The 16,647-nt window shown below is 39.9% G+C and overlaps 2 protein-coding genes across 10 annotated transcripts in view; one reads left to right on the top strand and one right to left on the bottom strand.

The window, feature by feature from the left end:
• Positions 1–2,032, top strand: part of TAX1BP1 (Tax1 binding protein 1) — a 33,892-nt gene extending 31,860 nt beyond the window's left edge. For 7 of the 9 annotated variants that reach the window (XM_083705807.1, XM_083705803.1, XM_083705808.1 and 4 more), the window contains one exon: positions 932–2,032. In XM_083705807.1, the coding sequence (XP_083561933.1) occupies positions 932–1,133 (202 nt within the window). In that variant the 3' untranslated portion in view covers positions 1,134–2,032. Of the gene's footprint in view, positions 1–108 lie in introns of all 9 variants that reach the window. The other 2 variants (XR_014556817.1, XR_014556818.1) reach the window with 1 other exon arrangement.
• Positions 2,033–2,743: 711 nt separating this feature from the next.
• The window catches only part of JAZF1 (JAZF zinc finger 1), a 134,045-nt gene continuing 120,141 nt past the window's right edge, over positions 2,744–16,647 (bottom strand). The window contains exons 4-5 of the mRNA XM_083706095.1: positions 6,851–7,020; positions 2,744–5,226 (exon numbers count right to left, since the gene is read on the bottom strand). Coding sequence (XP_083562221.1) covers positions 5,050–5,226; positions 6,851–7,020 — 347 coding nt within the window. The 3' untranslated portion in view covers positions 2,744–5,049. The remainder of the gene's footprint in view (positions 5,227–6,850; positions 7,021–16,647) is intronic.

The raw sequence follows: 16,647 nt of genomic DNA on the forward strand, positions 1-16,647 counted from the left end.
TTCTCGAACTTAATCCGTTCCGGAAGTCTGTTCAACTTCCGAAAACATTTAAAAACCAAGGTGTGGGCTTCTAGTTGGCTGCAGGAACTTCCTGCACTCAATGGGAAGCTGCGGAAGCCACATTGGACTTTTGGCTTCCAAAAAATGTTCGCAAACCTGAACACTTCTGGGTTTGTGCCATCCGGGAGCTGATTTGTTTGACAGCTAAGCTGTTCGAGAACCAAGGTACCACTGTACCACCACTGTTTTGTGATACATTTTTAAAACAAAACAAAAAAAGACTGCAGTTTCAATTTGGTACACATTGTTCTAGCTGTAGAAACAAAGTGGAAAGGGGAAAGAGTTTGTTGGAGGTATTTTCTCAAATATGAGTCAGGCTTGAATGATTCACTCCCACTAATTATTTGGGCTGGTTTTTTAATTTGTGACAAAAGCTAAATTGTCTGGTTAGATTTGGAGGCTCTGTTTACAGCAGAATGTTAACATCTTGGGTTGTTTTTTTTAAATAATCATTTTAAAGACACATCACCCCCTGCTTTCCTCCATTTTATATGCAGTAAAGAGATCATATACCTGAGGCATTTAAAAGGAGACAGTTCACAAAAGCTAAAAATTGTTGGGGGTGTGTGCTTTAATTCTGTGGAAAACAACTTTGTTAAGCTGGATGGCATGCAAGTATCAAAATTCAGTTGCAAGGTTGGGGGCGGGAAGGCTTTCTATGCTAATAGTGATAATTATGATTATAGATTTCTTACCTGCCATTTACCATGATATCTCAGGGCGGGTTACAGCAATTTAAAAACTCAGTATGTAAACTACATAATAGGTGTCTCACACACCTGTGGGAAAGAATTCCACAATTTAGGGGTGCCACAGGGAATGCTGGCAGTGGAAGAACTCAAATGGTTGTTCTTTCCTCTTTTATCCCAAGTTTTGTTCACATCAAGAAGTGTCCCCTATGTGAAGTGATGTTTCCTCCTAACTATGATCAGAGCAAGTTTGAAGAACATGTTGAGAGTCACTGGAAGGTGTGTCCCATGTGCAACGAACAGTTCCCTCCTGACTATGACCAGCAGAGCTTTGAAAGACACGTACAGACACACTTTGATCAGAATGTTTTGAATTTTGACTAGTTTGAGGCATCTGAATGCAGATTAGTTTAGACAAAACTTGAATGAGCGAATTCTGTAAGAGAAGAGTACACAGCCTTCATAACATGTTGTTTAAAGGCTACTTTCAGTACAGTACTTTGGCCTATTAGCAAGTATTGGGCTAGCCTTCTTTGATCAAGCATACACCCAGAACTGTTATAATATCTATCAGTATTTATTCCCTGGCTGACAAAATGCATAAGAACACAGGAAATGCACAGAGTTGTTCAGAAACCTCCTAAGTCGAGTTTGTAGTAGTAGCAAGTGTACAGAATGACTTGATTTTGCTCTTGCATTTGCTTATGATTAGATATTAAAATTCTCATTCCATGATAATAAAATGAGGTTTCTCGGTAATCTTGTGTGTATCCTTCATATGATTGTTGATTCTGAAAGTTTAACATAATTTATCCAACAAAAATATAGTTTTTTACATCTCTGTCAGAAATGTAGTTGCTTTGAGAGACATGCTTGCACAACATCCTTACAGCAACGTTCACTTTTGCATAACTATTATCTCTTGCAAATGTCAAGTGCACTAGTAATCTGTTAAAAGTTCTGCATTTAGGTCTGCTAGAAAATAATTGTATAAAAATCTCTACCATTAGGCTTCATTTGTATCCAGCAGATTTTTAACATGTGTTATGTCGCACCCCCATTCCTTTTTCCTGGATTGTTTTTAGCAAGTTGTGTTCATAGGGACTAAGATTTCTAGAATCTTCTGCATTCTGCTTTGCACATTTCCCCCATTAAATTTGTGGTGTGTATATTTAAAACACTATATTTTTGAAGCTTAAACTTTAGTAAGTAATTTGATCCTTTTGGATAAAATTCACTTTTCCATCTGTTGTACAATAGTCAAATTAAAGACAAAAACTAAATATGGATCATGAGTCTTTATTTGGCACCCTTGTGTGTTTCTGAAGCTCCTTCACTTGTAACTGACATGGCCTCCATTGTAGCTTTTTTGGGGGGGGCAGAGTGGGTTGCAGATGGAGAAATTGCCATTGTCCCCTGTGGGAATGAAAATGTCTTGGGATTAAGCCATTGTTTACTTAAGACTTCATTGCTACTGAGAAAAATGTGTAGTATTTTTGTGATGTGTTTGTCTCTTCTAGAATTTCACTTTCTGAGTAAGTTATCTTGGTTAGTGATCCAATCCGTCTCAAGCGTAGCTAAGTAAGAGCAGGCCATGAACTAGCATGATCCCATTACTCCTTCCTTTCCTAGCTCAAGAATGTTGTTTCGCACCAAGGTACACATAATAATGGTTTGCCAATTGTTTCCTAGTTATGATGGGAATTTGGATTAGAAAACACTGGCCAAGTCTAGAAAGAGAAGAGGAGGAAATCTACAAACGTACAGCCTTATGACTATAATAAAAACCAGCCCTGACTGAGATTTTTGCAAGCCTGCCCACTTAACTGATTCAGTTAGTGCCACCAGCTTTAACAGCAACCATATCATCCGATACCGTTACTGTTTTACCACTATCTCAGTCTTGTTAAACTACAAATCTCTTGTATGATTTGGGTAAAATGTACAGCATGCTCTTTACAGATCAAAGCAAGGAAAGATAATGAAGCAGCATCTAATTTTTTTCCTGGGTCGGAGGCAATTTATTAAATGTGGTTCAATGTACATTATAAGCAGCTTTAATGGAAAGAAAATGGTATGCACTTTGTGGTGCTTAGTTCTAAAACAAACCTTTTGTGACTTCCAAACTTAATGAACTTTGTCCCCAACAAAATATAGGAAAATATAATTTAAAGCACATTATCACAGACACAGTACAATACATTCACTATACACAGTATAACAAAATAGTCCCATTTTTACCTGTTTTAATACTGTCACACTGACTAGGTAAATAGCAAGTTGATTGTAATAGTGGAAAAGGGAATGACATGCAACATTTTGCTTATCTGTTCAGTAGGGTTAGCCTGCCTTCATTTACTGAGAGCAGAACGAAATGACATTGAAGTAAAACATGAGATGCTGTGTAGTAGAGCTTTGAGTGCAAGCAGTAGATTCTTATGTCTGGGTCAACCATTACCCCAGCCTTTCCCAACCTGGTGCTCTCTGGGTGTTTTTGATTACAACACCCATCGGTCTCTGGCTGAGGGCAGGTGCAGTTCAAAACATCTACAGAGCACCTGGTTGCAGAAGGCTGCTTTTACATGGGCTATAGAATGTACTTTTCTGAATATGGTTGAGGGTGGTTTGTTTTTAAAGAGGCCTTGTTTGAAATTCTTTTTGACCCTCATTATGAGAGATTCAGAAGTTCTGAAAAATCTTTTTAAATTAAAGATTGAGGGGCCAGGGCTTATTTGTTCTAAAAGAATGAAGACTTGCATTTCCCATGTAATATACATATATAAATACTTAAGTACACAGAAGAAGATTACCTTTAAAACTTAACGTTTTCTCATGAGGGCGACAACCTCTCAATTTTAATAACGTAGGGTTGTATCCAACTGGCATAGTTGGAGTAGACGCAATGGAATGAGGGATGTAAGTTGCTTATGACTAAAGTGAATTGGGGTCATTGGGTCTACTCCAAGTTTGACATAAGTGGATACAACCTGTAGCTTTGCATACTACCTAAACTGTTGACTTTCACTTACACAAGAGGACAATAATGAAGGCAGGAGAGCATCAAATAAACAAAGCATTCAGGTATGGTCCAGACACAAGTATCTCTCTGATAGATCTATCATCTATCAGATCTATCATCGAGTACCTGATTCAAGAAGCACTTCATTTCAGTAAGGCTCATGATGTCTCATAGTTCGGAAATAAACTTTTAATGCTAAACTTGTGGAATGCAACAACCCACAGTAAGTTAGTTAGAAAATATATATTATATATACAAAAATCTGAAGGTACAATGTAAATGGAACTTGAAACTCCCTTAACACAAATAATGTACCTCATTAAAACATCCTAGAATTTTTTATTTGCAACCACTGGTCCATACTAGTACAGGGGTTGCAAGAGTTGGCAATACATAAAACATTTAAATTTGTTGGCAATCGAGAACTACAAAGTGCTTTAAGAACTTCATCTAAGATTAAGATAATTTCTCCCTCACAAATTTGCACTTTATTTCCAAATGTCTTCTAGTAGTAGATATTAAAGAAGAACGAGACCAGGAGAACTTGGTCTTCTGGAATTATGGTGGGTCTTTTAACATTATATAGCATCCTTTACAGACAGGAGTAGGAATTCTAATGCTAGAATGAATGGTTTACTAGTTCAAATGCAAAGATTTTCAGCATTTCAGAGAGCTAAAGAATTTGCAAGGTAATATAAAATACAGCAAGCACACCTTTTATGTATGTTATCTGAGTATGAAAATATTTTTAGCATATGTTAAACATTCTCTTATTTATAATTCCAATACCTAAAACCTTCCTATCCCACAGATATCTCTATTACATAAGGCATATTAACCAGGTGGATAATGGGGAATTGTTTTGGTTTTGCAAGCACATGGGAACTGATGTGTCGAATTTCTTCAATCACATTACAATCTTGAAGTTCTCAGTGCCAAGCTTTCCTCCTCCCCTTCCCCATTCTTATTTTAACACTGCAGAGCAACTAAATATACAGCATACCCTAATTCTCCTTTTGGGGGGAGGGAAATACTTCAGAAAACCTGTAGCTTTTAGCACCTTTATATCAAACTAACGTATATGGGCATGATGATTACATGTGCAAATGTACAAAATCATTAACTCTACAAAGATACATCATTCCAAAATTACAGAAAAAATTGTAAAGCATGCAATTTAAATACTTTACGGGGTTGCTCAGTGCTTCCCCAGAGAAGGTGGCTGTCTTCAAAATCAGCAACTGCTGGTGAGGATTCCTTGGCACATATGTGACCAGCATGTTATTGCTGCATCTTTCTGATAATCTCAGCAGACACTGGTGGGTGGAAATTGATTGTATGGTGCCGCAGACCCTGAGCTGTCTTGTAACTCTTCCCACAACGACATTTGAATGGCTTCCGCACACGTATCTGTGTTCTGTGGCCATTCTTGGCATGATATTTTATACCGTTCACATTCTGTAGGAGGAGGAGGGAGGAGTATAGACTTTTAAGCTGTTCTCTATTAAGTGGTCTAAGCTATAACTCTGGTTTTCAGAGTGTAAGTGTATAGTTTAGACTATAATTATATACCATTTAAGGAATAGAATTCAGCTACCAATCTAAATATACGGAAGCATGACTAGGGCAGCTTCGTCCACCGTCTCAGATGGGATCATGAAATGTTCACATTTGGTACAAGTTCATTTCTTCAGTGTGTCAAGCTTTATGCCCATTTGTTCTCTCATGAGGCCAGAGTGAAAGTTGGGGTATATACCTAGGAAATGCTCAGCTACACTACTGGTAACACCAAGAGGCAGAAATCACACCAACCTTCACAGGACAGACCCAAAGCAAATAGCTCATTCAAGCAATAGTTGAAGCACTGCTAGATCATTTTTATATTACTTTTCAAGAGCACTTAACCATCCGGCTGCCATAAAGCTCTACTACCAAAATAAAAGTACAGTTCAATCCTATGTATGTCTACTTAGAAATAAGCCTCAATGAGTTCAAGGTAAGTGGATATAGGATTGCAGCCTTATTAAATGGAAACAGCTTTTTCAACGGGGGGGGGGGGATGAACTTATACATAAGCTCAGTGATTTCTGCATTCCCCTGTTACCCCTGTTTTATACCACGTTTTCATGTTAGATTAAATATCTGGTTTATCTTTCTGCATTCTGGTTTAAATTTCCAAGCACAAAGTGTGAATTTCTTCATGGAAGAAACATGTAGAATAAATGCAGAAGATTTGGGGAGGGGGGCAGGGGGCAAAGAAAAGCTGCATGAAAAAAGTATGAAAACATACACGAGGTCTTTTATGTATTTTGGCAAAACAGGAAGCAGTATTAGCCACGAATTAGTATGTGTTTTCTCTTATGGTAGAGCACTTTGTGAGTCAACAACTTGTTGACTGCTTAGGCTATTATAGGTAGCACTCTAAGATCATCCTTCATCTTGCGGTCCCATTGGCTGAAGCTGATGGGAGCTGGCGACCACCACATTTGGCTACCTGTGGCTCAGACAGTACTCATGGATTTTGATGAACGACAGAGTGCAAATGATAGTTACCTTGGTTTAAAGACTTCTTAGACATTTCCCCCCTCTTAAGGCAGTGGTTCCCAACTGGTGGTCTGTATAACCCACCCAGGGTATCTGTGGCACCATTCACATAACAAAAGCTACCATAGAGATCAAAAATTTTCAAAACTTAGAGGGTCCATGGCTTGGCTTTTGAAAAACGGGAGCCGCAGTACGTATCTATTTGGGAAGCATTGCTCTAAGGGGGGGTACCTTTGATTTCCTCAATGTTTTCTGTATTTTCAGGTGTCTCACATTTTTGGAGTGAATGCTTTGTTCTTCAACATCTGGGGCAGTTTCCCAAACATGGGTCTCCAGTTGTTTTTGGACTACAATTCCCATCATTCCTGACCACTGACCCTGCTAGTGAGGGATGATAGGAGTTGTGGTCCAAAAGCAGCAGAAGATCCAAGTTTGGGAAAGCCTGATCTAAGGCTTAGATTAGAATGAAATCCAGTGAAAATTAAGACACCTGCTTTCAAAGGGAAGGGTCTCGACCATGCAAAAATAGCACACTTACCTTATATCGCTTTTTACAGCCAGGGACAGGACAAGCAAAGGGTTTTTCGTCTCCTCCATTCATACACATGGAACTTAGGATAGCTTCAGAGCTGATGGCACTTTCTGTAGTCCAGGACTCATCGCTGTCTGAATCTTCATAGTCTACTTCCTCCTCATCATACTCGCTTCCTAAGAAGACAGAGCAGCAAAACAAAATAAAAAATGGGTTCAAATAAACTATAGCCGCAAGTTTCATATTTATGAGTATCCTCCAACCGTTCTCTGCCTCATCTATTGCTATCCTAAGTTATATTACTAGGCGACTGGTACTTTTAATTACAAAAAATGTTTCCCATCATAGCTAGAACTTGGTTAAGACACAGAATGCTTCAATTGTTTAATAATTGCTGCTAACATATTACATAAACAGCTTTAGCTAGCTTCATTCTAAATATTAATTGGCAGAGCTATTTTATTGTCAGACAACCAGGGGACGGGGGGGGGGGGGAGCAAGATGGAATTGCATGCTCTGCCCCCCCCCCCATCCCTGGCCTCAAAAACCAAAGCAGACTTTTAAGGCTTTTCCTTTACACAGTAAAACACTTGAATGGCATAATTCTCTAGATCATAAACAGTGTAAAATAATATGTTGACAAGTCTTAATACATTTACTAGCCCTCTGGAATTAATAGAAATTATAGCACGACATTAATAAGAATTATACTGTAGCAATTACAGCTGTGAAACTCGCTCCCCCAGGTGTGAGGATAAATTGCATTGTGTGCTGCCCTAATACAGCATTATGTTCCAGATAAACTACAGCAGCCTTTGGAGGACCACGTGGCAAGCTTTTTAATTTTATTTTTTAAAGTTGCAATAAATATTAATAAGACTCTCTGTGTGGCACACATTAAAGGGAGAAGGAGAGTAACTGAGAAGGCAGAGTTTCAGTAGCCACAGTAAGTACATGAAACAAGGAGCAGTCATAAAACACGGGGGGGGGGGGGGCAGGAAAGAAAAACCCTCTCTCAAAAGGCTTGTTGCAGGCTTGGCAAGGGCTAATGTTGACATTGCAGGATGTTTCTGCCCTTGGCTGAGTCATGCGTTTTGCTCAAGCTTCAAGCCTTTCAGTCATTTCACAGCAGAACCAACAGTCAATAGCTCTCCTGCGACCTATATTTTCTCAGTAGACACATGGCAGAAGGATAACTAGATCTGGTCCAACACAGGCATAATACAGTGGGTCCTAGCAAACCATGGTCTGCAAACCACAAGCCAAGTTCAGAGCCCATATTCCCTTCCATTATGGGATTGATTCTCGCTTCTCATTCTTTGTCAGCGTTTAGAGTCAAACATGCACACTAACATTTCCCAAACTTGGGTCTCCAGCTGTTATGGGACTGCAATTTCCATAATCCCTGACTACTGATCCTGCTAGCTAGGGATGATGGGAGTTGTAGTACCAAAACAGTTGGAGACCAAAATTTTGGAAACCCTGTGATGGTAAACTTGGTTAATGCCAGTCTGGTCCCCTCTGCAAATCCACTTCAAACTCTGGGTTGAAATTTTGGTTTACAGGGGAGACGATTAGCACTGATGCATCACATAGCTCCTGTATGCGTGGGCTTTCCTTTTTATTTTAATAGAACGATCTGATTCACATGCATCACTTCGCTTGTGTGGATTGAATTGCAATTAAGAAGGAAGTTCTTGGAGACAGCGAGACTCCTGTAGGGGCAACTGGTTGGACTACAATTTCCATCAGCCCCAAGAGAATGGCTAGTGGTCAACAACATCTGGAGACACCAACCATGTTGGCCAACCCTGGACCAATGTTGTATGTTCCAGTTTCCATAGTTCTAAGTCATCTCTACGTGGGGAAGCTTATCAGGAGATAGTTTTCCAGAAATGAATTTAAGATTGAGGAGTTACAGATAGGTAGCCGTGTTGGTCTGCCATAGTCAAAACAAAATAAAAAAATTCTTTCCAGTAGCACCTTAAAGACCAACTAAGTTAGTTCTTGGTATGAGCTTTCTGTGTATCTGAAGAAGTGTGCATGCACACGAAAGCTCATACCAAGAACTAACTTAGTTGGTCTTTAAGGTGCTACTGGAAGGAATTTTTTTATTTTGTTTTGACTAAGATTGAGGAACGAGAGGAAATTCGAAGGCCATACTACTGCTAACATGATTTTGTCTTTTAAGAGATTCTTCTTTCTGCCTTGAGTATTTTGCAATGCGACTTGGAATCCTGTCAAATATGCAGCAACATGCAAACAAAGCTTTAAGAATATTAATGGCTATTAACATTTGAGAAGATTAATCCATTAAATGATTCATCTCTCTTTAGGATTTGTGTACACAATGACATTCGAGGATATATAATTCTCCCTGTTGTTTACACAGGCCTGGAAACAAGGGATGTTTTAGCCACAAACCACTACTCATTACTCATGGCGCCCATTCACTGATTTGTGTCTTCAACCAGTAGAGAGAAAGTTCATTGTTTATATGGCCCACCTGAAAAGTGAGGGAACCAGCATCCCTCAAGTACATGCAACCTTTTCACCAAATACAGTGTGACGTCCACAATATTTTATAAAAGTACTGTTAATTACATATAGCTAGTATATTCACATTGGCCATGTCCTTATGTTAATTCCCAGTTTGCACACCCTACTGTCTGTTGGAACCCATTGTCCTCCCTGCCTTGGAGGAAATAATTCCATCTTTTTTGGGTTGGGGAGGAAGAGTCTTTTCCACCAGAGACAGAAAGTCAGTTGCAGCATCAGGTGTACAAACAAATCTAAATCTACCAGCTGGTACTTACTGCTGATGGGAAGCTTGCTTGTGACATGCTGAAGGGGAAGTTCACTTTGGCCGAGAGACACATTTTTTGGTCTCTGCTCTTTATTTTATTTTATTTTTTGCAAGAATAAAACGGGAAATGAACAACAACAAAAAGTCAACACCTACTTGCCAAGTCAAACCCAGCACTCTCTGACTCAGACTTGTAAAAGGCCGGTTGAAAAAAGAGAGACTTGCCCATCAACATTATGGTTTGCCTTCCCTGCCAGCATCTGGATGTTCTGCTGGCTAAAACCTCCCTTATGAGGAGTCGCTGCTGTTGGAACATACGTATTAATGGCCTCAAATCATTTCGGGTAATGCTCACCGGGGACCAAATCCAAGTAGACTTCAAAGGCGTTTCAACGCAAGAAAAATCGCGCCTCTAATTTTCAAAATTAGATGTCTCACATTTTGTGGGAAGTGGGCATATGTTGATATAAATACACATGTTCTGGAAAGGTGTTAGATAAATATATGCTCACTGGCCACAATCCAAAGAGCTACTTGGGCTCCTACAGTACTGCAGCGGAAGTTTCTACTCCCCAAACTCCCACCTCCACTTTGAATAGCCCTGTGCCATATCACAACCTGGTTTTTGAAACTGACTTCAAAAGCAGTTTGCCATGCAGCAGGAAGTTAGCTGCTGCTGGGGGGAAACAAGTCATAAGCTCTCGCCTTCACCTGCTATCAAAACTTGCTTCAATGTTCTTCACATCCTGCCCACCCCCCATTTAAAATCCGCTCTAGCTGTGTAACTAAGTTATGCAAACCCTCCTTTCTCAGTTGTTCTGACCACACTACTTCCTTTCATTCTGCAAAGATGGCTTTTGCCACTGGAGAATTCAAGCTTCTTGCTATTTCTTTCATGAGTGTTAACTCCATTTTGGCCTTTGCTTCTCTGTTTCGCTTTGGAATTTTTGGAACTTAACTTCCAAATAAGCATGCCTACGATTGCAGTCTTTTCGTGAAACTAATTTCCTGCAAACTCAAATGATCTCTCATAAAAAGCACAACTCGGTTCATACTTTGTGTGGCACTTGTAGCTTCATAAAAAAAAGTTTTATGGGAGTACTTATTTTAAGACAACTAATATATGGCTATTGTAACTGCTACTTGAAATAAAATGGGGTAAATTTGTTTTACGATGGCAATTTCTATGTAATACTAATTTACTGATCTCCCCCATATACACTCACCATATTTATTTATTATAGATAATATATTCACCTAAGCAAACATCAGGTGGTAAAGCATATTCGGTTTTACAGAATGAAACACTGTTCAGAAGATCATTGCTGGAGGCCGATAGGACGAACATTTCTCTAAAGCAAAAAAGTGTGGCTTCTGCTCACCTGCTTGGCAAAGCAGATTATATACATATAAGATGCACAGATTTCATTCTTCTTTACCATCATTATCTCTATATAAGCGGTACATGGGTATTAGACAACTCACTAATTCTACAGCGGATATTTGGTTCCAGGGTGGTTTATAAAATCAAAGTATCAAAAAACAATAGAACCACATCATTAAAAAAAATATGAGCGGAGAAAAACAGCAGACAGCAAAGTTTGAGAGAATAAACAAGGGCTCAGCTGACATCTAAAAGAAAAGGAAAATTTGTGGCAGACAGTTGTTCCTGGAAGGTTCAGTCACCTGCTTCACTGCTAACAAGGAAGTGAACACAGAGCAGCCTTGAATGATATGGGAGAAGACACTCCTTCAGGTACTTGGTCCCAAACCATTTAGGGCTTTAAATGTCAGTACTAGCACTTCAGATTGGGCTTGGAAGCAGAAAGACTGTCAGTGGAGCTCTTTTAATACTGGTGAGATTTGATCCAATTATGCTGTGTCAATTATAATTCTGGCAGTTTTATTCTGTGCCACCTGAATCTTCCAGACTTTGGCCCTGTCCTGCAGAGACTTCAACTGAAGAACCAATCAAAGCTGGTAGTAGGGCACTCTGTGCCACCACAGCTGCTTCTGTTGGCACATGAACATTGAAATGCATGAATACTTGGGCAAAAAGTCCGCCCCTCAGCTGCAGAAGATTGACCTAGAGGTCACCAGAATAATGCAATATCTATTCTTTAAAGCAGGTGAGTTTTATGACTCGAAATGGTGACTAAGTAGTAAAAAGAAAAACAGATCTGGTATGACTGTAGAGAAAACACATTCTTTTGAAAGCACTTGTTGAGCAGAAGTGCTTTGTAGAGAATACCTTGGTTTTAAAACCAGTAGGCTATTAAGGGTTTTCCCTCTAATCAGTAGGCAGCCAGCTTATTAGAAGCAGCAGCACACAAATGTTTGGTAATTGCATAATGCCTGCCCACAGAAGTCTAATACTATCCTTATTCACTTTGATGGAGAAATCTATTTGCTGCAGCAAAACTGAGACTGGATTCTAAATCTAAACAGTCTAAGCCAAAGTAGAAGCAATTTTCAGGAAAGGTGTGTTTGAAGTGCAAACTTTCCACCGTTTGGAAATCTATGGCCACGTTATAAGCTGAACTCTAAACCTCTTTGAATTCAGGCCTTCCCTAAGGGGTTTTCTGCTGCTGCCAGCACCAGTCAACTATTCACACCATTTCCCCCAACCTTCTACAGCAAATTTACCCTTTCAAGTAGTGAGGGAACCTGTGATGAAGAAGGCTTTCTGGAGACAGGAGTTAGGAGATGTCTCGAAGGTCTCATTCTTAAGCCCTAAGTGTTCCCTGAGCATTCTCAGCATTGTATTTTTCTTGCACATGAGGAGTTTCTCAAGATTATCTCAGACCTGTTTTCAATAAAGCTCAGAAAAATGGAATCAGTTGCAAGGTAAGCCAGCTTGACCATCACTAGTCCAAACACAGACACACAAATCTTGGAACAGTGTAGATGATCCCAGTGCCCCATACCCAATCCTGCAAAACTTGGTTATGTGTTGGGTCTCCCCTTCCTCCACTACTCCATCATAGCAGCATTCCTGCTTTCCTTGTCTCATTCCATACACACACTCTTCCACTATGTTTGGGACTGATTAGGTTGCCTAATAAATTCATTCCATTTTTTAAAAAAATGCCGGAATACAAGCTGATGCAAAATATCTGAACCCTCTGGAGCAGATTTGGAGGGGCAGTGCAGCGGTTGCAGAGTGGAATCCTCATGCCAAATTCCCTTCCCACTGTTCTGCTGGTGGATGCCTTCCATCAGCCAACCAACATCAATTGCATCCTACCTGCAACATTTCTTGTATCTGAGATGGTAATTTTGCTACTGCCAAGGCAACATTCAACATGTCGCGCTACATATACTGCTACAATTTCCACCGATCGTAAAAAAGCAAACAAAAAACAGGCGACACTAAAACATGCATATAAAGTACTGATTCTAGAGAAAAGAAAACAGTCACAGGACGTACACAAGACATATGTTCTGTCTACTGGGTTTGATCTCGACACATGCAGCCTGGGTGCTGCAGAGGTGCTAAAAGCACACGGCTACCATTTCAACACACAATGCGCTCTTGACATTTTAAGGGCACGGTGTGCTCATAGTCTCAGGAAGTTATTTTGCATTCTCATATAAACATTTCCCTCCCCCTATCTTGTTTTCTACAAAAAAGACCTTTCAGAAAGGGTAAAGGGCCTTTGGTTTTTATACGCAATGCAGGAAAACATTATCAGCCCAGCCTTGCAATGCTTTAAAACATTCTCAAGCAGTGTCCCTACAGCTACATTTAAACAAATGCCATCTATTAGCCACTTCCAGCATAGACTTCCTGCAATTAAATAGCAATGTTTTACAGTGCAACTTCTTTTTTTTAAAGATAATTAAAATAAAAGAGCAAATAAAGGAATAAATAAACCCAAGCAGGTCCCTCCCGCCAAAGGTTTATCCTGCAAATTAACTCAGACATAATAAAATTTTCTGGCTGGGGCACAGGCAACAAGAGCAGCTACACCACTGAAAGGGGGAAAATGAAGTCGAGCATTTTCCATTCTCAGTCACTGCAGTGCTAATTGAACACTAGCAAATTATTTCAAAGATCTTTCTGCAAGCCCTCAAGGAAGAATGGACAATTGGAACTACAGGGCAGAAAGACAGTGCATTTAAATGCAAATAAAGCATTCATAAGAGATGGTATTTTGGGTCTGCATTCTTAAGTTTAAAATACAAATCCAGGACAGCATTGCAGTCTTAAGGACTCTTCCAATGCACATGCTGGACTAGCAGTTTATTGTCTTTTTTTCACCCTTTTTCTTTTTAAAAGGAACGTTATCAGGAAACAGATTCATGCTTAAGATAAAGGAGGACAATAAAAAAGCACCTACGTAAATGAACGACAGTTTATATGTTACAAAGATACATTCAAGACCTGTTTTATAACAATAGATTTAAACGTGCTTTATGGCTGTACAAGAGCCATCCAGCCATTTACAGTAGAGGCAATAAAATGTCTCGTCCACATTGCACTCATCTGTGGGGCCTGGGATATGGTTTGCATTTATTTTGGAGGTAGGGCTGACTAAATTACAGCAAGAGTTAAATATGGCCTTGTTGATCAACCTGAGCTTTACAAACCCTTTTGCTGGGGCCCGATTTTAAGAACCAAAGTCATCTTGCTTCAAATTGCAAGCCTGACCTTGCGGGTTGCTAGACTTATGGCTAAACCACCGTTTGGAAATCGGCTGATGGTGATATCGAAGGAACCCATGGCAGTTCATTTCTCTGTATCACTGTTAGCGTTCTTCCCCTAAAATGGTTTTTGTGCTTCACTGACAAAGGGCAATCGTCTGAACTAGGAGCCTGGTCCACACACCTCTGAAGTGTTTTTAATATGCATAACAATTACATTTAAAAAAATAATAATTTCCATGTGGGATCACAACCCAGTTACTTTAAAGAGCAGCTTTTTGTGTTAAGACTTTTAGACCCTGCTCACCAAAGTCCTTTCCCTGTATGAGCAGGCATGGAAGTGAATCCTATGATTTCTATAGCAGAGCAAACAAGCTAAAGTTTGGACAACTACCAATATGCTGATAAGCCATTATCCAGATTATGGTTATCAGAAAGGAACGAGCTGGTACACCATGTCAGCTGTGTTTGTAGGGCAAAGTATAAATAAACTTACAAAGAAACATGGAGTGTAAGGAAATCGACTGTGCAAGTGGAAGTTGTTTCACCTGTGCAATGACTTCGTGGGGTTCAGTCCTTAGTCTTTAGGTATCCCTGGACTCTTTCTTATTTTCTTGGCAAGAGGCTAGCACAGCTATCCTTTTTAGAATATGTGCACTACCAGGCACATGAAATCAATGGGAATTGCTTCTACTGGGAGCATCTGAGTTTCATGTAGCTTGGCAGGCATAAGAAGCTACACATAGCTTTTTAAGAAAAGGATGCCTACCAACCAACCAACCAACCAAGGACTAGAAGTGGGTGGTGGTGGTAGTAGTAGTAGTGAAAAAATGGTTAGAACTGGAATGCCAGCCTTTCATTTTTCCAACATCTGAAACATAGCATCTACACAGTTATAGAAGAAGTCAATGCACTAAACTAAATGATCTTACCACCAGGTTTTCACTGATCACAAAATGAGACCTTTAAAATACTTTATGAATATGAACTAGTGCTCTTTGATCTGCGTTTTTCAAACACCGAGGCACTTCATTGCGCCAATACATTAATTGGCTTTCTTTTTGATCCTAAAACACATTGTAACATCATTTACGATGGCAGAATCTTGATTAAAATGGACACTGGCTGTTCATACACTGCTGGGCCAGGTTCTAGGTATACCTTAAAGGATACTTTAAAGACCACCTGAGCCCTTATATCCCAATTCACTAACTGAGATCAACCAGAATGGTGAAATCTGCATTGGATTGAAACAGACAAAGATACTGATACAGAGTTTTGTGCTGGTATGTGCTGCTTATATAGAGCTAAAAGGCTTATCTTGATACTAGAGTCATACTGAAGTGGCCTTTAAAGTACACAGAGATAAAACTTTGGCTACTGTGCTAATATGTTATTACATTAGTCACAGCTGATGTTCTTAATCTTACCTGTTGCAGCGAGTGTAAATAATGCGCAGTAGACAAACAGTATACAGTGGTACCTCGGGTTAAGTACTTAACTCGTTCTGGAGGTCCGTTCTTAACCTGAAGCACCACTTTAGCTAATGGGGCCTCCTGCTGCTGCTGCGCCGCTGGAGCACGATTTCTGTTCTCATCCCGAAGCAAAGTTCTTAACCCGAGGTACTATTTCTGGGTTAGCAGAGTCTGTAACCTCAAGCATATGTAACCTGAAGCTCATTTAACCCGAGATACCACTGTAATGGAAATGGCACATAGCAACAGTGCTATTTTATGGAAAGACAAAGTAAAACACAACAACAGTGGACTGCACCTGTCAGAGCTGCCCCTGACAGCACCTTTCTAGGCACCCCGGCAACATGTATACGACTTCCATAAGGGCTACATCAGCGGTTCTGCTGCATGGAGGTATATACATGCTTGAGACGAAAGGCCACATTTCTGCAGCAGCTTTGTAGAATGGAAATCACAACGAGTGATGACTTTATGAGCTTGGTCTAGACAAGAGGGTTACTCTTTGGTGAAATTGCTCCTTGGGGAGGTTACTGTGAAAATTCCCATACAACTAATTACCAAGCCACTGGGGTTTGCTACTGAAAAAGGGATTTGGCTTTGAGAAAGGAAGCCTGCAATGCAGCAACTCTTGTCATCATGTCCAGATTTTACTTCAGTGGCACAGCAAGGATACTATGAAGGAGGGAAAGGGAAACAACAGTAAAGAACAATAAAAAGGCAGGATTAAATAAGAAAATGGCCTCAGGCGGAGTAGATAAGAAGGGAAGGTTATGTTCTCGTAATTGTTTGATGCAGTGCTTCCTCCAACTACCTTCCTACAAAGTTAGATTTCACACAGCCGGCAGGGAGCCCACCTACCAGGTGGCAGGAAACCG

Source organism: Podarcis gaigeae (assembly GCF_964106915.1).
Source record: "Podarcis gaigeae genome assembly, chromosome: 12".
Lineage (NCBI taxonomy): Eukaryota > Metazoa > Chordata > Lepidosauria > Squamata > Lacertidae > Podarcis > Podarcis gaigeae.